At 38.3% G+C, this 27142-nt stretch overlaps 1 protein-coding gene across 5 annotated transcripts in view; it reads right to left on the reverse strand.

Annotated features, from left to right (window-relative positions):
• Positions 1-27142, reverse strand: part of VPS13B (vacuolar protein sorting 13 homolog B) — an 890836-nt gene that overhangs the window by 819392 nt on the left and 44302 nt on the right. For all 5 annotated transcript variants that reach the window (XM_066265974.1, XM_066265971.1, XM_066265975.1 and 2 more), the window contains exons 4-7: positions 26269-26389; positions 17429-17596; positions 13344-13525; positions 201-375 (exon numbers count right to left, since the gene is read on the reverse strand). In XM_066265974.1, coding sequence (XP_066122071.1) covers positions 201-375; positions 13344-13525; positions 17429-17596; positions 26269-26389 — 646 coding nt within the window. The remainder of the gene's footprint in view (positions 1-200; positions 376-13343; positions 13526-17428; positions 17597-26268; positions 26390-27142) is intronic.

Below are 27142 nucleotides of genomic sequence, written 5' to 3' on the forward strand. Positions count from 1 at the left end.
TATTAAAGTTATTTTTAGCATGCAGTAAAAAGAAAATCAGAATAGTTATCAAGCATGTAGAAAAAAAATCAGTGTCAAACACCAAAATAAAATCATCCCACAACACTGTAAGAATCAACTCAATGTATTTTTTAAAGTTTTACAATTATGAAAAGTTTGTAAGAATGACAGTTCTAAAATAAAGTTTTTATTATATTTACCTGTAATGTTTCCTAACATATCTTTATTGTGACAGGTAGAGTCTTCTGTTTCTCCATCTTTAAAATTGCCTATTTCCCCATAGTAAAGAGCAATCCCAAGTTGCATTATACGGATAAACATAGGCAGTTGTTGATCTGTGATAGAAAGTTTCAAACTCTCTACTAAGGTGTGAATCTGTATTTTGAAGAAAAAAAAAATCAACAAAATCATGTTCAAAGGGTGTACCTTTTAACATAAGTAGAGAAATGTTAAAAGTGTTGATTAGAATAGCACAAGAGAAACCATAATATCCAAAATATTTCTAATATTTAAGCCGAAATAGTTTATTCTAAAATCTTAGAAATTAAACAAATTTTGCTCTAATCAATACACTTTAGATAGAAACTCTATTAAGCCAAATGATGTAAATGCAAATAGTGAAAAGATATATATAATCACACTGGATTTACAGATAACTATTCCAGAAAGAAAGTTATATAACCAAAATACAGCAGCCCCCCCTCTTATCTGCAGGGGATACTTCTAAGACCACCAGTGGGTGCCTGAAATTCCAATAATACTAAACTCTATCCATACAATTTTCCTAAACATACATACCTTTTCACTTAAAGGAAGCACTTGAAGGCTTCTCTTTGGCATATCCAAATTGCCAATATCACTACTTTCGTGCTTTGGGACCATTAAGTAAAATAAGAATTATGTGAACACAAGCATTACAATCCCACACAGCGGTCGATCTGACAGCCAAGAGGGCTACTAAGAGCCTAACAAGCAGGAAGCATATACAGCACGGCTATGGAGGACAAAGGCATGAAGCACATTCTGGGCAGGATGAGGCAGGATGAAGCAAGATGGAGTGAGGTTTCTTCAAACTACTCAGAATGGTGCAAAACTGTAAACTTACGAATTGTTCACAAGTCAAGTCTCCTTTCATCCCCATTTATCCCCACTTCATCCTCTCTTACGCCCCTTTCCCTTCAGTAATCATCACACCATTGTCTGTCTATGAGGGTTTTTTTTTTGCTTGAACCTATATAATTTTATAAACCAATGTTACCCCAATAAACTTAATAAAATTTTTTTTGAAAAATATTAAGAATTATTTATTTCTGGAATTTTTCACTTAATATTTTTGGATCTTGATTGATTGAGCATGACTACAATCATGGAAAGGAGAACCCCAGATATGGGGGGACTACTGTAACCATTCTATAATGTTAAGAGTATGATAGTACTCCCCCCAAAACCAGAAAGATCTGTCACAACCAAGAATAAAGTTTCATGATGTCACTTCAGTGAACCTTTAATCACTCTTTCCAGCTTTATTAACCAAAGAGAATACATACACATCCTAAAAACATATGTTGAGAAGAAAATACAACTATGGAAGTATGAACATAATAAAACTTTTATAATTAAATATGAAAATCCAAGGAAAATATATATTCAGGAAACTTTTTCAAACAAATTTTAAATAAAGAGACTTAAACAGGACAAAATTTATAATATGAATCAATTATAAGAAAGAAATAAGTTTAATCACAAGAAAATAGGATATGTATTAGTCAATCAAAGTTCTCCTCACAGAAAGAGACATCAATGGATTATAAACACAGCCTCGGTATAATGGTTTCCTGCTGTTATATAAACATGGAATAAAACCAATTAAGCCATAAAGTCAAGTCTCTTGGAAGGTTTATTTTGACTCACTGGTATTTGAGTGTCTATGAAACATGAAAAAGAAGTAATGGTAATCATATTTTTCAGGCTAAAGGCATAAAAAAACTGCAGTGAAGAGAGCTGCATTGGGGGGAGGGGTGTAAAATGCCACATTCAAATGGGAGCACAGATTTCTTAAAACTGACCTAAAAATCTTACGCTAAACAGACCATGAAAAAGTAAAAATGGTGCGGAGGAGAGAAAGAGGGAAAGAAGTATGCAGCACAGACCTGTCATGCTCTTCTACCTTTGAGATTTCTCTACCACAACCTTCTATTTTGTTAATATTTTAAAAATAAAATTCTTACTTTAAACTTATAAAACCACTGCAAAGGTCGTACAGAGTTTCCATATACTCCTCATCCCTCCTATTGTTAACATCCTGTCACCATGTGGCACTATGTCACAACTATTCTATATATTACATAGTATGTAAAAAACCAACATTAGTATATTACTATCGACTAGATTCTATGCTTTATTCTGATTTCATATTTCTTTTAGAATTGGTGTGTTGGGTTTCTTTGGATACTCTGAAGTGAAATTGCCAGGTCATAAGGCAGTTCCATTTTTAATTTTTACCACATCCTTTTAAATATTGTACAGCACCAGTGACAATCTTAGCAAAATCAATGACAAAGAATCAACCCTTTATATGTACATATACACTATATATATATAATATATAATATATGTATATATTATATAGACACACACACATGGTATGGCAAAAGTAGGTTTACAACTGTAAACCTATAGAAAATAAAATAATAAATAATAATACAAGAATAAACTGTTTCATGTACTCACAACTATAAACTTATTATTGCCCCACACTGTATATATAAAATATATAAACTTATAATTTTAAAATATATAATATTTCATATATGATATATAGCATAAAATAAGTAAGAGTAATCTCCAATAGGAAAATAGATTTAAAAACTTGAATGGATTTTTCAAAGAACAAATGGTAAGTGAACATATTCTCAACAAAGCAGCAACTAATAATCAAATAAATGTTAGTTTGAAAATATATTTTTTTTGTTCACCAAACTGGCAAGTTTTAAAACATAATATTTAAAGATAGCAAAAGTATAATATTTATATATGCACTCCCTTAAATGTTCATAAGTATTTACAGTAGTTTAGCCTTTCTGGAAACAATTTTGCAATACAGATCAAAGGCCCTTAAAAAGTTTAAACCCCTAAATATGATATTTGCTATTATAGAAATCATTCCTAAGAAATTAATCAGATATGTGGTCAAAGCTTTATGGAGAGACTTGCATTCCTCTGAAAAACTATTTAAAATAATGTAAATTTTCAAAAATGGGAGAAATGTTAAAGAAATTATGTACCTCTATGAAATATTTCTCTCAAAGAATAGAAAATTATAAAAAGCCTACCCAAATTAGAAATAAATAAACTCAAAAGCAAACAGACATAAGAGGCTTATACAAATAATTAGGGTATCTGTAACATTTTGGGAAATCCCCTTTGAGGTGATCAGTAAGGTTCAACTATGGTGATTTAAATACATATTTCCTAGGACTAGGAGTTGGAAGACTAATGGATCTAATTCAAAACAGCAAATCTTACATCAAAATGCATACCATTAATAAAAACTCAAAATTTCTTTCAGTTAAACATATTTGTTATCTCTTATTTAGTCATGACTAGAGTCAAAAAACACATTGGCCCTGGCAGGTTGCTCAGTGGATAGAGTGTCGGCCTGGTGTATGGACGTCCCAGGTTCAATTCACAGGGCACACAGGAGAAATGACCATCTGCTTTTCTTCCCCTCCCTCTCCTCCTTCTTTTCTCTTCCTCTACTGTAGCCAGAGGCTCAACTGGTTCATAGGTCAGCCCCAGGCACTGAGGATAGCTAGGTTGGTCCAGTGCATATGCCTCAGGCACTAAAAAATAGCTGGTTGATTAGCACATCAGACACAGGGGTAGCCGGGTGGATGCCAGTCCACCCTGTCCCGGACACACGTAGGAGTCTGTCTCACTATCATCCCTCCTCTCACTTAAAAAAAAAAAAAGTCAAATGTATTTATATTAAGGAACATTTTACAAGGAAATGTCATGACTAATTAATTTTAAAAATACACACTCACTTACGTGCTAACACTAAGTTTCCCTAAAGTTCATTTAATTTTCCTTCCCGATAAGTTATACCAATGATCAATAAGATTATTTCATATAGAAAGGCTTCTGTGTATCCATTATCTGTTTGCAAAATATATCTTGAATGTACCCTAACATTCTCCAACTTTACTAACAGATTCAAGGCTTTTTACAGATAAAAAGTAAGAACATTATCCTGAGACAAAAGTAGCAATACTATTGAATATATGTTTCCATGGTTATCTGCCAAAGAAGCTAATTCAAAAGGGGAAAGTAACAAAATGTAAACAAACCAAAATGCACTACACACAGTGGGCAAAAAAGTAAAACAGTCATGCCTGATCACTACCAAGAAAAAACAAGAGAATTTCATATAAAAATATAAATAAGTATCATAGAGCTACATAAAATAGAAAGTTTTTTGTTTTTGTTTTTTTTTACAAAGACTGAGAGAGAGTCAGAGAGAAGGATAGATAGGGATGGAGAGAGATGAGAAGCATCAATCATCAGTTTTTTGTTGCAAAACCTTAGTTGTTTATTGATTGCTTTCTCCTATGTGCCTTGACCGCAGGCCTTCAGCAGACTGAGAAACCCCTTGCTGGAGCCAGCGACCTTGGGTCCAAGCTGGTGAGCTTTTGCTCAAACCAGATGAGCCTGCGCTCAAGCTGGTGACCTCGGGGTCTAGAACCTGGGTCTTTCGCATCCCAGTCCAAGATTCTATCCACTGCACCACCACCTGGTCAGGCGAAAGTGCTATTTTTTTTAATGTAGAAGTAAATAGTTTATACAGCCATATCCAAACAAGCACAGTCATCAATACAGTATTCAGACTTAGGCTCAACTTTTCCATTACAAATTTAGTATTCAGAGGCATGTAATTCAATAATAAATATCTCTTTCAGATTGAAACTCGGTTAACAAGATCACAAATCAGGCCCCAGCTGGCTGAGTCAGTGATAGAGCATCAGCCCAGTGTGTGGAAGTCCTGGGTTCAATTCCCAGTCAGAGCACACAGGAAAAGCAACCATCTGCTTCTCCATCCCTCCCCCTCACTCTCTCTTTCTCTCCCTTTCTCTTCCCCTTCCACAGCCATGGCTCAATTGGTTCAAGAGCATCAGGCCCCAGGCTCTGAGGATGGCTCCATGGAGCATCCAGCTAAGGCACTAAAAATAGCTCGGTTTCAAGCATGAACACAGAAGGGCAGAGCATGGGCCCCAGACAGCAGGAGTTGCCAGGTGGATCCCAGTTGAGGTGCATGTAGGAGTCTGTCTTTCTATCTCCCCTCCCCTTACTTGGAAAAGAAGAAAATAAAAATAAATAAATAAATAAAAAAAGATCACAAGTCACTGTGTAAATTCTTTTTCAAGGATACATAAATAGAAGGAGGTTAAGAAAACTATTATGTAATCAAAGAACAAAAGATTTACACTTGAGACTAACTATACACATTGATAATTATACCAATTCCTTAGAGAACCAATTTTCACGTGTATTCAAAGACTTTACCTGAAAAATTCCCATACTCTAAGATTTTAATAACATTTTGAAACCACAGATCAAAAGCTAATATTTGATAGATACATGAATTACAACTGCCCTTTTGCTGTTCCACTTGGCTGCCTGACTCTACCCTTAATTACCAATCGTCCCTGGAACAAAGGAATTCCAAGAACCTGGTCAATCACCCCAAAGAGGAGTAAGTATTCCAGAAAGCCGAACATACCAGCACACCCTTGCTCGAGGCTATCCCCAACCCTATAAAGTTTTATCTCAGTCTGTTTTGGGGGTCCTTCTTTCAGAGAAGTGCCAAGGCAGGTCTTTCTCCTCTAATAAAGCCTGCACACCTGGAGTTCGAGTGCCGTCTCATTCTTACATCTGGTGCTGAAACCTGGGACAGGGTATCGACTGCCTGAACAATCCCCTTGCCGGCCGAATTTACAACCAGGGAAGCAGTGGACAGTGGCAGCTCGTCCGCGCTAACCCCCTGATTCTATTAGGCTGTGTGAGCACAGTTGAGCGACCAGCAGTCCGACCCTGTCCTGAACCCTGCTGGACCAGGAAGGTAAGGAGTTTCTCCCCTCCCCTTCCCTGGTTGGCCTCCAAAAACACCCCTTCCTGGTCGGAAAGTTTTGACCTTAGACCCCATAACTACGAGTAGTCTGTCTCTACTCCTTTATGGACTTCTATATACAAAAGTCTAGGCGCACCTAGCCAGGCCCTTCTCCTACGTCTCGGGATCTCGGCCTTAGGGTGATGACCTCTTGTCTGAGACTCTTTCTACGAAGATTCTCACCTCTCGGAATTGTGACTGAAGACGGGGACGCCCCCTTCTCTCACCAGTTTCCTCTACTGTGGGCTCCTCCCAGTCCAATCTGTCCAGCCAGACTCCCCTTGGAACATATTATGCTCACTTTGTTAAAAACAGCGCTGCCCACATGGAGGCCGTCACCCAGGTGATTTTTTTTTTTTTTTTTTTTTTTTTTTTTTTTTTGTATTTTTCCGAAGCTGGAAACGGGGAGAGACAGTTCCGGACCGGGATCCACCCGGCACGCCCACCAGGGGCAAAGCTCTGCCCACCAGGGGGTGTTGCTCTGCTGCAACCAGAGCCACTCCAGAGCCTGGGGCAGAGGCCAAGGAGCCACCCCCAGCGCCCGGGCCATCTCTGCTCCAATGGAGCCTTGGCTGCGGGAGAGTAAGAGAGAGACAGAGAGGAAGGAGAGGGGGAGGGGTGGAGAAGCAGATGGGCGCTTCTCCTGTGTGCCCTGGCCAGGAATCGAACCCAGGACTTCTGCACGCCAGGCCGACGCTCCACCACTGAGCCAACCGGCCAGAGTTCCCAGGTGATATTAATGTGTGTCTCTGTGGGCTGTGGGCAGGCAGAATCCTTGTAGCCTGGGGCTTGGTTTTGGGATTAAGCCTTTCCCACCCTTTTTGATGTGGGTGGTACAATCCCATCAAGCCCCAGATAAGTGACTTTGTATTAGAGACTTCCCTATTTTGTATATTGGATTAAAGACTATGGCCCACCAGTTTTTGGCTCCGTTGTTTCTTTACCAACTGTCCGAATCTAATGCGAACCTGCATGGGCCGGGCTGCTTTGATGGTGGCCCTGGCCGTGGCTGCTGGCTTTACATTTGGCGTAGTCTGTGGCAGGATTCGATACAGATCGGCAAGGAGCCTTTGAGCAGTGGAGTAGAGGACTGGCTAGTGTTAGGGTTCCCCATGGCTGTCCTTTTGTGGATTGTAGGCTGGCTGACTTTTACAGCCATGCGTGAGGAAACTGAGAGCTCTGTAGAAGAGGCTGCCCGGGACCTGCAAACCGAGCAGTGGAAGGAGCTGGAGCAAACGCAGGAGAAACAGATGCTGACCCTGGAGCTGGAGGAACAGCTGGAGGAGGAGGCCAACCAGGTTTGCGATATTCGCCTGGAAATGGAGCAACTGCTGGAGGAGGATTCACAGGTTCGTGAGTTGCAGATTGCCCTGGACGTTGTGGAGAGCCAGCAGCAGCGGGAGGCTGAGGCTGAGGTTGAGGCTGAAGCCGGAGCCGGGTCCGGAGCTGTAAGGTCTATGGAGCAGAAGGCTGCGGCAGCCTGGGGCTCGAGACCGGCAGTGGGAGCTGGTGTTTTCAGTTCCTCTTTGGAGGATGAGGAGAATCGGACTGGAGTTGTGATCCGCAGTCTCCAGAAGGTGAGAGCCCAGAAGCAAGGAGTTCTTACTATGCTCCTGGTGGGTCTGCGATTTTGGGGACATAGGATGGACGTTATCATGCTCTCCAGAGCCAAGATGGAAATGCTGACTGCCATTGCCATGTGCTCCTCTTTGGGACAGTGTAAGACCTGCCAGGATGGCAGGAATGAGGGGGGTGGCTGAGGTCTCATGTGCGTGGACTGATTTCCTGGACTACGACTGGAGTGGGCACTGACTCCTTTGTTGGATGGACTTACGGATTATGGATTTTGGACAATGTGAAATACCCTGATGGGGGTGGGGGGTGGCTTTGCTGGAAGCACTCCCCTGCCCCGGGAAGCTTTTCCCATGGCTAGGAAGAAGGCCGAGGACATTTTGCGCTTTGGGCAAAGTGCTCAGAGACTGGTGAAGTGTACCTTTGTGATTGTTGAAACTATGATTTTTGCTGTTGTAATTTGTGTAATGTTCTAATTTCCTTGCACAGGGATGCCGGTGGTATAGATTGTGGGTAGTAAAGTGAGCATAGGGGTGGATTGTTAGGCAGATAAAATATATTATGCTCACTTTGTTAAAAATAGCACTGCCCACATGGAGGCCATCACCCAGGTGATATTAATGTGTGTCTCTGTGGGCTGTGGGCAGGCAGAATCCTTGTAGCCTGGGGCTTGGTTTTGGGATTAAGCCTTTCCCACCCTTTTTGATGTGGGGTGGTACAATCCCATCAAGCCCCAGATAAGTGACTTTGTATTAGAGACTTCCCTATTTTGTATATTGGATTAAAGGTTTGGATTTCTACACTATAAAATAGGGGCAGAATGGGAGCTTGCTCTCTTGGTTCCTGGGATGATTACCATGAGAGAGCAGAGAGATCACAGAAGAGAGCAGAGAAAGGCCACGTGGAGGAGGCCAGAAGCAGCAGCCAAGATGGCGGAGTGTTGAGTGAGAAGCCAGTTAGTGCAGAGTTTGTGCAGGGAGAAGGAAGGAGATGGGGAACAGAGGTGAATAAGTCTGGTGAGCTAGAAACCTTTGATTCTAGGAAACTCGGATAAGTCAGTAGCTTTGTGAGCACTGAATGTGAGTGGGTTTTGGAGCCCAGTGTGTGTTTTTGCTTGCCCGCTGGTGCAGGCTAGTATTAAAGACTATGGCCCACCAGTTTTTGGCTCCGTTGTTTCTTTACCGACTGTCCGAATCCAATGCGAACCTGCATGGGCCGGGCTGCTTTGATGGTGGCTGTGATAGTGGCCATGGCTACTGGCTTTACAGCAAATAAGGCCCAAAAGAAGTCAGGAAATACCAGCTTTTGGCATATGCTCTTAAAAGCTCCAGCGCCCTAAAGGGCTTCATAGGATTCTATCAGGGCCCTACTTCAAGAGTGGAAAGAAAGGTCATTGAACTGAAGCCTGCCAGGCTTCCCGGCCCCACCGGTTGACACATCTGTGCTGTGGAAAGAGGGACACGAGAAGGTAAGCTGCCCCCTTGCTCCATGGAGGGAGGGTTCAGTCTCATCTAGCCCTGCTCCAGCTACATGTGACCTGACCTTGCTCAGCATGCTGGGAATTGCCACTTCCAAGTAGCAGATAAGCTAATCTCATTTCTTGTAAACACAAGTGCCATCTACTATGCCTTGCTTGAATATCTGAGTTTTATTTATCCCTCAAAGATCTCTACTGTGGGTATTGACAATCTGAGTTTGTTATTTTATTTAATATATAGTATCTCCTTTATTCCTCTTGTCTCAATGCCCCATGCCTATTGTAGGCTGGGACCTGCTGCTAATTCCAGCTAGAAGCAGTGGTCACTAGGACTTAAAATCTAACTGCAAAGTGTAGAAATGTAACCACCCTTTCCCTAAGCACTTGCAGGATTTACAGGTTACTCTGCAAACTGTTCAAAGACTGTCCAAGTGGCACTTCCAGCATTACATCACCCAAGGACTGACTTTCACGTAGACAGGTCCACACACATCATGATCCTGACAACTCCCACTGCTGCTAAAGTAGAAGAACAGCATGCCTTACTCTAACCACAAACCAGAAGCTGGTTGGTCTACGTATGGCAAATATATGGAAAACTAAGGACTCTTTTAATCAGATTTTGGGAAAAGGGAAACTAGGGAAAAAGAAAGTCAACTTAGCTGTCACTAAAGGTTAAAGATTTTTAAGTCAAGAGTTCTGACTAGAAAAGAATTGTATGGTTTTGATAATAGACTGGATAAGATTTAAGTTGTAGAAGGTTTGTGCAGTTTGTAGGAGGTTTGTACTGAGAAAAAAGAATGTGAACAATCAGAAAACGGGTTTTCAAAGAATGTTTAATTAGTCACCCTAACAATCCTTTACTCTCCCCACTTATTGGGGCGACTCTTTCCTCCACCCTGACCATCTGGAACTCAGAAACAGAGAAACAAAACCAACCCCTTATCCTTCTATTCTCTATTCACCTCTAAGCCTGCCTCACCCAATCAGGGGCTTTCTACTCGTGTGGGACCAACACCTATATGTGTCTCCCTACTAAATAGACAGAAACCTGTACCCTAATCTATCTCACCCCAAGTATCAACCTAATCCTACCCCATGAGCCTCTTTTAATTCCTAGTACATTACCCGTCAATCTAAGAACCAAATGAGCTGTACAGGTAATCCCTCTTCTTGTTGTTTACAAATCTCCACAAAAATAGGTCTAGGGGCAGGGGGACTGGCCACTGCCCTGTCTTATTCCCACTCTATCTCTAAAGCCCAGCGAATTCGTAAAAAACAAAATGTCATGGAATCAGTGGTTTCATACAAACTAGGTGTCTTGATTAGTGCCTTTCACTCACTCTCCTATTTATTTTTCTAACTTTTGGACCCTGCCTCTTACGTTTGTTCACTAGTTTCTTACAGAACCACATGCAGACCTTAGCCAATCAGAAAATTGAAAAAATCTACCTAACCCTACACACCAACCCTGAAACCTGCCCTTGCGAAACAGAAAAATCTAAAACCCTATAAATACACCCCGACTCCCGACCTTTTTCATGGCTAGGACTCATCAAGCAGGACATCCCAGTTCTCAACCTCACTTCTATATACAACACTTCTCATGCTTTCTCTGCACCTTTCTTAATAAGCCTCCCATCACTGCGGTTCCTTTACCCTACCCACTCAACCTCACCAAAAATCCAGACCCTTTTTCTCTTTCTGGAGTTCCTCTCTTCCAAGAAGACCCCACCTCAACCCTCTCAATTTGCTTCACCAATCGGCCTACCCTGTTATGTAATAAGACTATCCCAATCAAAACTTCTCTAACCAGCCCTAACGGAACTCATTTCTGGTGCAATAGAACTATTCTAAAAACCTTAAACACCTCTCCCCCCCCCTCCCTTGTGTCCTGGTAATAGTTGTGCCACAACTAACATATTATGGAGAGGAAGAATTTTCAAAGCAGGAATAAATGGGCTGCCTTCCTCCCGGTCCTCCTTAGCCTTGCCTTGCCACCTCTATAGCGGCTATAGGGATAGGTGGGGCTGGCTTAGGCATAGTATACAGACTACTAACCAACTGAAGGCAGACCTAGAACAGGCCCTTGATAATTCAGCCACCTCTCTAGCCTTCCTCCAGAGACAACTGACTCTCTAACTCAGGTCGCCCTACAAAACCAGAGGGCTTTAGATCTAACAGCAGAAAAGGGCGATACCTGCCTCTTTTTACAGGAACAGTATTGCTACTACATTAACGAGTCTGGCCTGGACGAGGGGAATATCAACTCTCTCCAAAAGGCCAGTACTGACCTCCTACTCCGAACAATGGTGGAAAAACTCCTTGTTCTCCATGCTAGCACCAATTATAGGACCAATCCTAATTCTGTGCCTAATTTTAATGCTTGCCCCCTTCTTTACCAAGTTCCTACAGGCCCGGATGGGAGAAATCTCTAGAATTACCTACAACCAAATGCTCTTACACTCCTATTCCCCAATAACTGAAGGAGAACTTCATGAGAAAAATAACAAATAGGTAGGGATGACAGCAGGAAGAAGCCAGCCCTCAGCCCGAGAAGTTCCCTCCTGAATGTTCTCCAAACCCCCTTCCTTTTAAATCATACATATTCAGTCCTTCTAAAAACTTACACCAACAGGTTCCCTGTCTCTAAAAATCTCCACATGTCCTCCCATTCGAGAGGAACCAGACCAGCACGTCTCATGAGGCTCATCCAGGAGACCATGTATCACCATGCCTGATCAATTGGCACTCACAGCAAGCAACTAACAATTATTACCTCGCAAGATTTTTATACTTCCTCACTCAGGTTTTTGAAGACATAGCCTGGTCAGACCTCACAGCACAGAAATTGACAACCTCCTTAACTGGATGGGGGACTTGGCAAGGTTTTCTTCTTGAGTTCTCTCCAGAAGAAACAATAATTTTCCAATTTTTTCCCTCTTTCTCATCACCCCTCACCATATATTATAAAATTAATAACTGCCTTTCTTTTATATGTAACCACAGAGTTGAGAAATGATAGATACATGAATTACAACTGCCCTTTTGCTGTTCCACTTAGCTGCCTGACCCCACCCTTAATTACCAGACAATCTCCCCTGGGACAGAGGGGTTCCAGGAAGCTGGTCAATCACCCCAAAGAGGAATAGTCCAGAAAGCCGAACATACCAGCACACCCTTGCTCGAGGCTATCCCTAACCCTATAAAGTTTTACCTCAGTCTTTTTTGGGGGGCCCTTTCAGAGAAGTGGCCCGGCAGGTCTTTCGCCTCTAATAAAGCCTGCACACCTGGAATTCTAGTGCTATCTCATTCTTACAATATTTCCTGGCCCTGGCCAGGTGGCTCAGTAGATAGAATGTCAGCCAAGCTTACAGATGTCCCAGGTTCGATCCCCGGTCAGGGCAAACAGGAGAAGCAACCATCTGTATCACTACCCCTCCCTCTCTCCCATCTCAGTCTCTTCCCTTCCTGCAGCCAGTGGCTCCACTGGTTCAAGCCTCGGCCCAGATGCTGAGGATAGCTCGCTCGGACAGTCCCAGAGTCAGCCTCAGGCGCTCAGCCACAGATGGGGTAGCCAGGTGGATGCCAGACCGGGCACATACGAAAGTCTGTCTATCTCCCTTCCTCTCAAGTAAAAAAAATAGCTAGTGTTTCCTGAGCTAACAAGATATCATGTTAGCAAATCAAGCCTTATGAATTTATTGAGGAAACTAACTACAGCTCAGATAATGCTAAATGAATTATAAGGATTGAAATATAAATTGATCCAAAAGGACATAAAAATACTTTTTTATATGATCTCCTATATCTACTTGAAGAGAAGAACACTAATAAACAACTGGACAATCTAAAATGAAACTATAGTCACAGAAATAAAAAAAAAGGTCCCCAAATATCTCTACTAGAACACCTAATGCAAAGAGTTATAGGTATATAACATAGTAAATAACATAAAATAGAAGTTATAAATAAAACATTTTTACAAAGACATGACATAAAAAACAAATGACATATATTTCTATGAGGTTAATTTCCTCTTTGTTTTTTAATAATGACTAGCATGCAGAAAAGCCAACAAATAAAATGGAGACGTGCAAATCAACTACTACAAAAAGAAACACTTACTTTAATAACAGACGGCATCTTGGAATTTAGGTTATCATAAGTAAAATGCAAACGAGTTCGGAAGGAACATTTGTATAATAAAGGGTCCTGGTAAAATTCAATTTTACCACTAGCATTCCGTTTATCAAGACAAACTGTACAGTCGGAAAAGTTGATAACCTTTCTCAGCACCAGATCAGTGGCTAAAAACAAAAAGAAAAACATTTTAAGTAAAAGGGAATATTAAATAAAAAAAAGGCAACTATAATTAACTAATACAAATAGGAATGCTACTAAGATTAACATAGCATTAAATGTATGATGCCAGAACCTATGCAAAGAACTTCTCATTATATCATTTAAATCCCCCAACAACTTTATAAAATAGGTACAGAACTACCACGTCCTGAATGAAAAATCAAAAAGAGGTCAAAGACATGAAGTAGCTTGCCCCCAATTTGCTTAATACCTAACTACAAATTTAACACAAAATTTGTAAAAATTTTCAATACATTTTGCTATCTGCAATGAGATATTAAATAATAATAAAATAAAACTCTTGAGAAAGCATATTAAAAATAACATTTTCAGTAACAGTCACTCAAATTATTTATTTTATACTATAAAACCTAAAGTTATGCTCTAAATCCACACTCTCCAATATAATAGCCCCCAGTGATACATGGCTATTTAAATTTATATATGGATTAATTAAAATTGTATAAAAATAAAATTTTAGGTCCTTCATTGCATTAGCCACATTTCAAGAGTTCAACAGTCACATGTGGCTACTATCTACAATACTGGATAGTTAAGATATAAAACGCATCCATCATCAAAAAAATTCCAGTTGACTAGCACTACTCTAAATAATACCTAATGAAGAAACTACCAATAACAGTATAAAGTTTGTTCTCAGGGCAATAAAAATGAAACAATTACTGGTGAAATATAAAACTAGAAAATGAAACCTTTAGCAATAGAGCAGTTTTATTCCTAATAAGCAATTTCTAGGTAAGTATCAGGCCCAAGTCTACTTGGTCATTGATTTTAAGTTAGCAGCTATCCCATGTTATAGCCATAGGAATCTTCAAAACAAATTCAAATTTGTCTGTTAGTTGAAAAGTACAAAAACTTACCATATTATTTCACTGTACACAGTATTACTAATTTACTTACTGATATTATACATGTGTACACAAATGAAACTTTAATACTAAGACTAGAGCATGACCAGGCAGTGGCGCAGTGGATAGGGCGTCGGCTGGGACGCAGAGGAACCAGGTTCGAAACCCCGAGGTTGCCAGCTTGAGTGCGGGCTCATCTGGTTTGAGCAAAGCACACCAGCTTGAGCTCAAGGTCACTGGCTTGAGCAAAGGGTCACTCAGTCTGCTGTAGCCCCCCAGTCAAGGAATATATGAGAAAGCAATCAATGAACAACTAAGGTGCCGCAACGAAGAACTGATGTTTCTCATCTCTCTCCTTTCCTGTCTGTCTGTCCCTACCTGTCCTCTCTCTGTATCTCTGTCACACACACACACACAAAAAAATAGTAAGACTAGAAATGAAAGACACTATCTAGATACTTCCTTTCCGCTCTTTATGAAAATAACAATTTACTATTTGCTATTACATGCTACACTAAGTTTTGAATGTCCATCCATTATCTCATAATATATATTTATATAGCTAGGTTTAAATGATGTGAAAACTGAGGCACAGTAATGGTATACAATGTGTCTAAGAAAGAGCAGAGTTGTAATTCAAACTCTGGCAACCTTACTCCAGAGTGCATGTTCTTAGCCACTATGCAATAAGAACATAAAAGAATATAAAGGAGTCAAATTTCAAGGATATGCTAGAAAACTGCTATTCAGTGAGAGAGGAAAGTATGAATCTTTGAAAATGTTTTTCTTGGCCCTGGCCGGTTGGCTCAGTGGTAGAGCGTCGGCCTGGCATGAGGGAGTCCCGGGTTCAATTCCCGGCCAGGGCACACAGGAGAAGCACCCATCTGCTTCTCCACCCCTCCCCCTCTCCTTCCTCTCTGTCTCTCTCTTCCTCTCCCGCAGCCAAGGCTCCATTGGATCAAAGTTGGCCCGGGTGCTGAGGATGGCTCTATGGCCTCTGCCTCAGGCACTAGAATTGCTCTGATTGCAACAGAGCAATGCCCAGATGAGCAGAGCATCGCCCCCTGGTGGGCATGCCGGGTGGATCCCGGTTGGGTGTATGCAGGAGTCTGTCTGACTAGTATTAAAGTTTCATTTCCAGCTTCAGAAAAATACAAAAAAAAAAAAAAAAAAAAGAAAGAAAAGAAAATGTTTTTCTTAAAAAATAAAAGAGCAACTATCTTTGAAAAACTCAGAAAATAAATTCTAGTTCTGGTACTTTATAACATGCTGCAATTTAATCTGTAAAATGGGGATAATAATTGTGTCTACCTAATAAGCGCTCTAGAAAATGATTTGACATTATTTGAAAATGTGAACATTTGCATATCATCCCATTTAACATGCCCACTCTTAAGTATATACCCAAAAGAAACACTTATATGTACATATCATAAGATATGCACAAATTCCTAACAGCACTGTTTATAATAGCAAAAATCTGAAACATCCCAAATGCCCACCCTCAGGAGAACAGATAATTAAGTTTTGTCTTATTTAAATAGAATATTGTTCTCCAACTATATGCAACAATGTGAAAAAAATTAAATGTACCTTTTTAATTTAAAACAGCAAACCTCAAAAGACATCATAGAAAACAATATTTTTATAAAGCTTTAAAATACATGTAACTACACATATCATTTATGTACACACATGATAAAACTTTTTTGAGATAAAATTCATAACACAAAATTAACCAATTTGACATGTACAAGAGAATGACATTTAGTACATTAGCACTGTTGCACAACCATCATATAATCATTTTTAGAACTCTTCATCACCTCAAAAAAGAAACTCTGTAGCCTTTAGCTACATCCCTCCAATCCCTGCATTGCCCTTCCCCCCTCCCCAATTCCTAAACTATCACTAATCTGCTTTCTGTCTACACTACAATATATAGATTTGCCTATTCTGCCAGTTCACATAAATGTAATCATACCACATACACTTTGTGTGTGGCATCTTTCAGTTAGCGTAGTATTTTTATTTTAACAACATAATGTTTTTAAAGCCATTGAATGATAATATTTAATACAGCAGTTAATTCTAAGAAAAAGCAAGAGGATGATGGGATAGGGAAAAGCACCTGGGGGTGGAGGAGAGTAAACTGTAATGTTATAGTTACTCATAGGATATATATATATTCAGTATAGTGATTCTGTAACAAATGTTACATAAATTCCTTTCTAAATACTAAATATTGCATTAAAAGTTAATAAAAGAAATAATAGTATTTGCCTCAGAATGTTAAGGGATTAAAATAATTAAAAGTAATGTGGCCCTGGCTGGTTGGTTCAGGCATGTGGATGTTGCAAATTAAATCCCCAGTCAGGGCACACAGAAGAGGTGACCATCTGAGTCCCAGTCGGGGTGCATGCAGGAGTCTGTCTATCTCCCCTCCTCTCACTTGGAAAAGAAGAAAAAAAAAAAAAAGAAAGATAACTAATGTAAAAATCAGCACAAGTCTAGTAATTAACAAGCACTCAATAAACAGAAAATACCATTTTTGTTGTCTTTATCATCCCATCATCATGAGTTTTCATGTGGAATCATACTTGATTTTTATAAATATATTGGTAGGTTAGCATGTTACATTTTATATATGTTCATTTTTCCAATCTAAAGGCATAAACTTTTCATTAGATTCATCTAAGCGACAGTTGGTACAAGAAAGCTTTAGAATCCAAGAAAACAATGTCTTTTTTTTTGTTGTTTTAAAGATTTTATTTATTCATTATAGAGAGGGAGAGAGAGAGAAGGGGGAGGAGCAGGAAGCATCAACTCCTACACGTGCCTTGACCAGGCAAGCCAGGATTTTGAACCGGCAACCTCAGCGTTTCCAGGTCAATGCTCCATCCACTGCACCACCACAGCTCAGGCCCAGAAAACAATTTCAATAATGGAAAATCTATACTATTCCTGACATTTACTCACCAGAAATATCCATGAATGCACGATCCCATAATTCACCTACTGTATAGCATTCTGCAGAAGTTATGTTGACTGAAAGAACAATATCATCTTCTACATATTTTAGTATAAGATTATTTATAACAATGTTTACATTATTTACAACTCGTCTAATCAGACTCTGCACGTAACCTATAAAATAGAGGAAAAAAATACAATTAGTCACAAGCCAGTCAATAAATAATTATAGTTTAGAATATTATTGAGCATAATATACATGAAAGGTGAGTATAATCAGCATATTTTGCAAAGAGAAAACTCACATTCACATAGAACAGGCTGGCTTGCCAAAGCGATAAGCAGCAGATTCAGCCCAACAAACACCATTACAAAGAAGTTCTATTATATAAAAAGTGTTAATGTACTGAGTGAAACCACACTTACCAGAAAACTTTTTAATTATATAATACGAGATCCCATTTAACGATTATCCTATACTATAGGTACTTTGGTTTTGCCTACTTTATTGAACATTTTCCCTAATGAAACTGTTAATTTATGCTAATTATACAATACATTAAAAAGAATAGCTTTAAGCTTCTTTTTGAACCTATTATCTTCTATTCCTACTTTAAATAACCATAACAATATTAAAAAGTCAGGCCTGGATGGAAAAAAATAGGAGAAACATAACCATCAGAATGTATTCAACTACTGTCACTAATATATAATACTGAAACAGGGTAGGGGAGAGAATATAAACGAAGAAGAAAATGTGGACAAATTTAAAGAAAGAAAAAAAAGGAACACAAAAAAGAAAAGAAAGATAAGTATGGAAGGAAACAGAATGGATACAAGCATAATAAGAACACAGAGCAATAAAAAAGGGAATCAGAAATAATTGTTTTTATAAAAATCTCAAAACAACAAAAGTAATTAGTGAACATTCTTTTTCTCCATAACTTTCTAGAATGTCCAAAAATTTTCTTTATATTTCATGCTACTTTGGGATACTCCAAAATCTCAGAAGTTTCTCACACAGTAAGTGTGACTATAGATACATTATTGAGAAAGTTAACTGTATAATAAAACTAAACATAAACATTTAAAAAGAGGAGAAAAAGATTAAAAACCTCACTTTATTCAAAAATTTTCCACAATAAAAACTATATAAAAACTAATTAAAATATTAACTATCTCATGAAATAACTTTGTATTCTTTAAATAAGAACTTTATTGGACAAAACAGAATCAACTTCTTCAGCAACTGGCACTGCTAACACCTACTGGGTAAAAGCTTATTTAAATCTACTCAACCATAACATGTTTGCAAAAATGAACTCTTCCATTCTTTCCCAATGGATACAAAAGGGAAAGGAATGTAAAACCATTAAGTTCAAATTTTTCTGATACACGGAAACTATCAGCAGCTTTTAGAGGGCCAATTATCATACACTATTAAATTAGCATACAAAATATCAATAAATTTAAGATTACAAATATTCTTTTATGAGAATACATACTAAAATAACACTTAACAAATTAAGTTTCCAAAAGAAATATTAAATATCAAAATTTTCAACCTTAGAATGTATAGCGGTGGGCAAAAGTAGATTTACAATTTTAACACAGATAATATCATCATAAGGACTAATACAAGACTAACACTTGCATACTTACAACTGTAAACCTATTTTTACCAACTCCCCTGTAGTCCTCCATGCTTTTACTATTCGGCATATATGTTAAAAATAAAAAATAAAAATAAAAATCCTGTTATTAAAAAGTCAAGCATGACTAATTTTGGTTTTCCTATTTCTGATATCCTGTCATCAATAGAGATTCATAAAAACTACCTAAAAGTGTAGTATCTGCAAAACAAAAAAATTAACTCTCAAAGAACTGTAGAAAATATGTAATGCAAAGTAATACAAACATAATACTGTAAATCACACTCTACTCTGTGGGGTAGGTAGAGATCATGCCAGGGAGGGAAATGAGGATAGAAGGAGACTTTGCTTGGGTGCTGAGCACACCACGCAGTGCGCAGATAATGTTTTATTGAGTTGTACACTTAAAACCTGCACCCCAAATAAATTCAATAAATAAAAAAATTAAATTAAAATAAGTAAATGACAGGATACTACTGATGGATTCATCTAGTTTTTAATATTTTTCCTCAATTTCTCATTATAAAACTGACATAGAAGTTGAGATGAATAAGCCAATTTCAACCAAAATAAAGGAATTAAACATCTTTTAAAGATAATCTACAGAAGTCAATTTATGTTTCCTTATTAAAAATGCAATTTTAAAGTAACAATGAGTAGCCAATGGAATATATGATACACCATCTCTTTAATCCCTTGAATAACTTAGTTCTAAGTAAGCTACAGAGAATGTTAAACAGTGGATCTATTACCTCTCATTACTCCATATTTAGAGAGTGGGAGTATATCTGGGAGTATTATCTATTCAAATAACATAACAGTAATCCAGGTCTATTTCACAAGCATCGGAAAATGCAAGGCTACGGTGGGGATGAGAACCTACAAGTTATCAGATTAGTTGGTTCTTTAGATTATTACTAGTCCATCTTTCCAGAAATTCCTACCATTATCCAACTCTCTCCCACCCACAAACCCCCTTCTTCCAAACACATAAACCTATGCCCACGAGGTCAGATAAAACACCACGAATCCTCACTGACTTTGCTCATGTTTTCCCTTACGTTTAGAATACTCTTTGCCCATTCGTTCTTCTTGTTCAAGCCCAGTATGAATGTCCTCTCCCTCACATCCCCTTCTTCAGTGTTTCCCATCCTACACATCAACATTAAGGAGACTATATCTAACACTTTTCTTGGGCTTATCTTATTAACGCCAATTGAATATATTACAATGAGACAACATCTGCAAACAATTTGTCCTAATGTGTTCACAGAAGTTCTAAATAACTCAACAAGGATTTAAAAAATAACTATGTGTATCAACAAAGAGGGGACAGAATTATTCTATGTGAACATTACTATATTTTTATATGGAAATCCAAAAGATGAAATTGAAAAATACTTAATACTAATCAACTAACAAAATGTAAAAATTAGCTTTTCTACATAAGTGATAAAAAGAGAATAAAATTATAAAAAAATAGTAATATTAATTAGCAATAAAATATCTAATAGCATTTTCCATTTATAAAAGTTTCAAAGAAATGTGTTTCTAATCATAAATAACACCGCTAGATCAAAATTGTGCTTAGAAGAAATAATTGTTGACAAATTTTTCATAAGGTAATTTGGCTGTACATGTCAAAAACCCTAAAATTACTCCTAAATTTTGATCCTATAAGTTGTTAAGAATTTCTCCTATGGAAATAAACAGATGTGTGCAAAGATTAACCTACTAGTATGTTTATTAACACATTTTACAAAAATAAAAATAAGAAAATAACCTTAATATCAAACAAGAAGATATTGGTTAAATAAATTATGGAATGATTATACAACAGAATACATCCCAACTATTAAAATAACAATCTAAAAAATATTAATGTCCTAGAAACATATTCATGACATAACATTTGATAAAAAATGCAAGTTAAAAAATATGTGTGCACACACATACACACATACAAACACAGAAAGTCTCTTAACACCAAAATGTTAACAGGCTCTAATCCGAGGTAAGATAAAGCAATCACATTCCACACTATCTTCCCCACTTAGTGTAGCCAAAAACACCTGGAAAGAATTTGAGGCCTGAAAAGCAAATAGTTGGTATGAAAGGGGAAATAGAAGAATGAAAATCAGAGCTTACAAAGATAAAACAATAAAATGGTAGAGGTAAATTCAAACATATCAGAAACTGCATTCTAATTTAATAATTGTTGTAAGAGGAAGGTTCGTATGATGGTGATTTTTTGAAATTTGTCAAGGCTTTCTTTTATAGCAAGTTTTTGCAATGTTTATAGATATCCCTGTGTGCATCAAAAGAATGTATACTGTCTTATCTTCTGAGTGCAGAATTTTGTATGTATTAACTAAAACAATAACATTAATTTTTATATTCAAAGATCCAGCTGTGGGATTTTCTTTTCGGCTTGATCTAGCACATTTCAAAGCAAAGTTGTTAGGTACATACAAAGTCATCATATATTTTTTTGAGAACTGTACCTTTTATAATAATTTAGCATCTTTATTATGTATGGTCGTTCATGCTATTGCCTTTAGGTTTTATTTTGCCTGATTTTATGCTACAAATACATATTTATTTTTGGATAATATGTGTTTATTGGGCCACTTGCCATCTATTCATTTTCAATTTTTCTGGCCTCTCTGTTTTACCTGTATGTTTTAGAAGCCACACATCCCTGCAAATAATCACTGCTTTTTTTAGTAACCAAACAATATGACTGTTTCCTCGGTGTTCTTCTCTGCTTTCACTCTGCTACGTAGTTAGTTTACAAGGTCTCCGACACTCAGCAGTTAATTTTTTAAAAGGCAATAATAGCCTTCAATTATCTGGTCTAGCATACTCTCATTCAAACACCAATACAGATAGGGAATTTAAATAGCCTGCCTCCATTAAGCAATATTTTGAAATGCAATCTAATTCAAATAAAATTGGCCCTGGCTGGTTGGCTCAGCAGTAGAGTGTCAACCTGGTGGATGGAACTCCTGGGTTTAATTCCCAGCCAGGGCACACAAGAGAGGAAACCATCTTCTTCTCCCCAAACCACCTCCTGTCTCCTCTCTCTCTCTCTTTCTCTCCTGCAGCCATGGCTCAATTGATTCGAGCATGTCGGCCCCCAGAGCTGAGTGAGGATAGCTCCATCGAGCCTCCTCCTCAGGTGCTAAAAATAGTTCAGTTGCTAGCGGCCCAAATGGGAAGGGCATTGGCCCCAGACCAGGATTGCCAAATGGATCCTGATGGGGGCACATGCAGGAGTCTTGTCTCTGTATCTCCCCACTCACTAAAAATAACTAAGTAAGTAAATAAATAAATAAAATAAAGGCTCTCCAATTATCACCTTTTTTGTAATAAAATATAAACACTAGATGTCTTAAAGGTGATTGAAAAATAATAGTTTGAAGCATAACCTATTTTAAAGCCATTCTAGGGAAAATGCAGCAGCCACCCACAAAGGGGCTGTACACTTCAGAGAGCACAGATCTGAGTAACCCAGGTATCTAGCTTAGAAGTAGTATCATTTTACAGAGACAGGAAGTATAGAGAATACTGAGAAAATATGCATAAATGAATAAATAAACAAAACATCCTTGAACTTTATCTCTAAATAGGTATCTTACAGGATATGCTAAGATAACAAATCAAAACTGTTATTATTAGCAATAACTGAAAATCCTGGTCTATATATTATTAACTCAGTGGTTCTCAACCTGTGGGTCGTGACCCCGGCAGGGGTCGAACGACCAAAACACAGAGGTCACCTAATGCCATCGGAAAATACATATTTATTATACAATACATTTTAAAATAAAATATGTATTTCCATGTATTTCCAAATATGTATTTCCAATGGCTTTAGGCAACCCCTGTGTTTTGGTCGTTCGACCCCCGCCGGGGTCGTGACTCACAGGTTGAGAACCGCTATATTAACTGAAAGAAAATATGTATGCTTCAAGTCCGTCAGATTCAAACTCTCTGACCTCTCTCACAGTAAAATATATTGCATCATTACCCAGCACAAGTGTACACATATGCAAAAGTTTCTTGAAATATCACTACCTTTCATTGCATGCTGTACACTATCAGGTTTTCTATTCTATACCACATATTTTTTAAATTCCCACCATGGCCCACTAAACTGCTTTTATAGTGCACTGCTGGTGCATTATTAAAAAAAAAAGATATTGACTCATAGCCTTTTCCTATTAGAAAGTCACTCAACTTTCAGGGGTATATAACAACTATTGGCAACACAAAATTTTTCTTAACTTTTCTAGATTTACATAAATGTTCAAACTCTAAATTTGTAACCACAAATTCTGAAAGAAAGAAATTTGCTCTAGAAAATTTTGAGAGCAAGAATGCATCTATACCATGAAGGAAGATTAATTTGGTTGGTTCATGGGCAAGATAAGTTACCAGAAATGAGTCCTCAAATAACTGTATGCATTTACCTTGAAATAAAATGATTTACCATTATCCAACTGGATTCTCAAATTATCCCTTTTTATTCCTTTGGCAAGATTAAGCCTAGCTGCTCTGCCTCCCAGTAATTGCCCAAAAGTTCAGTTACTTCCTAAAGCAACTCCTTAACTGTGATTTATGTCAGCATAAAATAGGCTATGAGCCCTCCTATTGGGTAAGGTAGGAAAGCACATGCTAATCCAAAAGCTACGTCACGTAGTTCAGGGAGAACACATCTCGGTTTTATGACTCTAAAAATAGGATGTAAATTTTATGTTACATTTATGTTTTTATGTTTTATGCTCCCAAAACAGACCAATATTCTTAATTTTGAATATCAGTATAAATTCTAATACAGACTCTAAAAAGAACTGTGAAAAATCTGGGACTTATTTCAAGTACATACAGGTTAGCCCACAGAAGGTTGTTATCTGTGAAATTCACAACTGACAAAAGCTTTAAATTTTTCTTAAACAAGTTCTTTCCTCAGGAGAAAAGAATGTAATGAAACTCAAATGTTCAACCCAAAATTTATTCTTTGCCAGGATTCTGATGGAGAGAGAGCACTAAAATGAGTTGGTACAAGAAGCTTGAGGGGGATAGGTAATCAGAAGTTTTGAGGAGTAAAGAGGTTGCCCAATTAATAAATAAGAACAAGCTATAGTTTTAATTTAATTTACAGGTTAATTTAATACATTAGGAATTTTTCCTAAGGAGTCAATTAGCAAGAAAAAATTTAAAAAGTTCCAAAACCACCACACTACTCTAAATAGAATTCAAACCATTCAGTATTAAAATGTCTTCTGGCACCTTCTCCAGCCATAGCAATCAAAACCAGAGAGATTAACAAGGCCTTTTAGGTAGAGAGTTCTGAGGGATACAAAGCATCCGCATTAACATCACTGTAACAGTAGGTAGAAATGTTCAGTTCAAATGTCACTTAGAACAGTGGTCCCCAACCCCCAGGTCGCGGACCGATACCGGTCCATGGGCAATTTGGTACTGATCCACAGAGAAAGAATAAGTAACTTACATTATTTCCGTTTTATTTATATTTAAGTCTGAACGGTGTTTTATTTTTTTTTAATGACCAGATTCCCTCTGTAACATCCATCTAAGACTCACTCTTGACACTTGTCTCGGTCGGTCACGTGATACATTTATCCGTCCCACCCTAAAGGCTGGTCCGTGAAAATATTTTCTGACATTAAACCGGTCCATGGTCCAAAAAAGGTTGGGAACCACTGACTTAGAACACATATCTGAGGGAGGAAGAAATTGTGCACCTAACTCCAGCCTCTTAGAGGTAAAGCAAATGGTGCCAAAAGACTGTCAAAATTAACCAGGTTAAAACCAGCACAAAGCCTACGGACCTTTGGCATAGAAAACAGTGTATAGCAATGTCACCTACCTCTCAGAAAAAAGAAGACTGACAAAATCAGAAGAGAAGTGACTGATAAACAATTCCTACTTGTAAAAAGACAGCAATGCACTCTGGTCATAGAGCCAACATGTGATAGTGTTTTTTTTCTTAATTAAATACTTTTCAAAAAACTTTTACTTAGAAGTCACCACTCTTCCAGGTAAATAAAAATTTCAGGAAATAAGCCCTGGCCGGTTGGCTCAGTGGTAGAGCGTAGGCCTGGTGAGCAGGAGTTCCGGGTTCGATTCCCTGCCAGGGCACACAGGAGAAGCGCCCATCTGCTTCTCCACCCCTCCCCCTCTCCTTCCTCTCTGTCTCTCTCTTCCCCTCCCGCAGCGAGGCTCCAGTGGAGCAAAGATGGCCCCGGTGCTGGGGATGGCTCTGCGGCCTCTGCCTCAGGTGCTAGGATGGCTCTGGATGCAACAGAGCGACGCCCCCTGGTGGGCGTGCCGGGTGGATCTCGGTCAGGCGCATGCGGGAGTCTGACTGCCTCCCTGTTTCCAGCTTCGGAAAAATGCAAAAAAAAAAATTTTTTTTCAGGAAATAGAAAAGGTGGTCTCACCCGGTTACAAAATTCTTTGTTTTTGTTAGTGAATTTTAGTTTCTAGAAACTCAGAAATCTGGCCCTGGCCAGTTGGCTCAGCGGTAGAGCGTCGGCCTGGCATGCGGGGGACCCGGGTTCGATTCCCGGCCAGGGCACATAGGAGAAGCGCCCATTTGCTTCTCCACCCCCCCTCCTTCCTCTCTGTCTCTCTCTTTCCCTCCCGCAGCCAAGGCTCCATTGGAGCAAGGATGGCCCGGGCGCTGGGGATGGTCCTTGGCCTCTGCCCCAGGCGCTAGAGTGGCTCTGGTCGCGGCAGAGCATCGCCCCCTGGTGGGCAGAGCATCGCCCTGGTGGGCGTGCCGGGTGGATCCCGGTCGGGCGCATGCGGGAGTCTGTCTGACTGTCTCTCCCTGTTTCTAGAAATCTAGTATCTTTCCTCTGTTTATCAAAAGAAGCAAGGAGAACAAAAAACTAGGAGTGGGAAATCAGAGGCAAGTTTTGCAAGAAGATATATAAAAGAAACTTAAGAAACAACCTGCTGCAAAAGACATTCAAAATTTGAATGCGAGACATTCGTGAGGGCTCTTTACTCAATCTGTTCTGAATTCATGAAACAGATGCACATGCACCTACAGTATAAATATTTCATAGCACTAAGGAATACTGAGAGTGTGTATTCTACAGAGGATTACAATAATTAATAACAATTAAGTTTGGCTCTATCAAGCGCACTAGAAGTTACCTGGTGGTAAATCAGGATCTGTGGGAGCAGCCTGCTGGATTCTTCGGGGTTTGACTGATGCTTTTGTGTTCTCGGTAGTACTACGGTTGGTAGAATTAGACCCGCAGCTTTCATGGTCATCCTATATTTATTTTACAGAAAGAGGCAATTAAGAATAAGACGGCCTTTATAAAACAAAAATTATTGTTAAATATCACACAAAGAGAATTATACAATAAAAGATGAATCTTTTATATGATAGCATAGCTTCAAATACTAGTGATATATTAGCAAATGAAAAAAATTTGTTTGAAACTTCAATACAATTAAATGTAAAAGATTTACAATCATAAACAACAAAGAAAATTTTCATATGAACTTATATTCATTTTAAGTCGATGCAAAACAAACTTCACAATGTTGCATTCCACAAAACCATTTCACCATTCAATCTTTATGACATCTTCTGTTATTATGGGAGGATGTTATAGTCTCTAAATACTAAAAGACTATTACTGTGAATAAAACTTTACTGTAATTACTTTTAGTTCAACTTACATCCTTATAAATGTTTGCAGTCATACACTTCTGCACAACGTTAACATTAAAAGCACACTATTAATTTTTGAAACATATGGTTGTCTCAAAAGCCCAGAAGTAAAACACGTTCATTAAAGAGATGTGAAAAAGTTCCAAGTGAACTGCCAAAACTAGCATAATTATGAAAATATTTAACACTGAAACCATCTGAAATCACATACCGTATATAGATTACAGTGATGTCATAATAAACATTCCAGCCAAAATGCACTAAAACTACTGCAGCCCAATAAATCTGGCATGCACAAGATGACAAACATTTTAAAGCAAAAGAAAGAACAAGTCGATTTTTTAC

The sequence above is a fragment of the Saccopteryx bilineata genome, chromosome 3 (genome assembly GCF_036850765.1).
Source record: "Saccopteryx bilineata isolate mSacBil1 chromosome 3, mSacBil1_pri_phased_curated, whole genome shotgun sequence".
Classification (NCBI taxonomy): Eukaryota; Metazoa; Chordata; class Mammalia; order Chiroptera; family Emballonuridae; genus Saccopteryx; species Saccopteryx bilineata.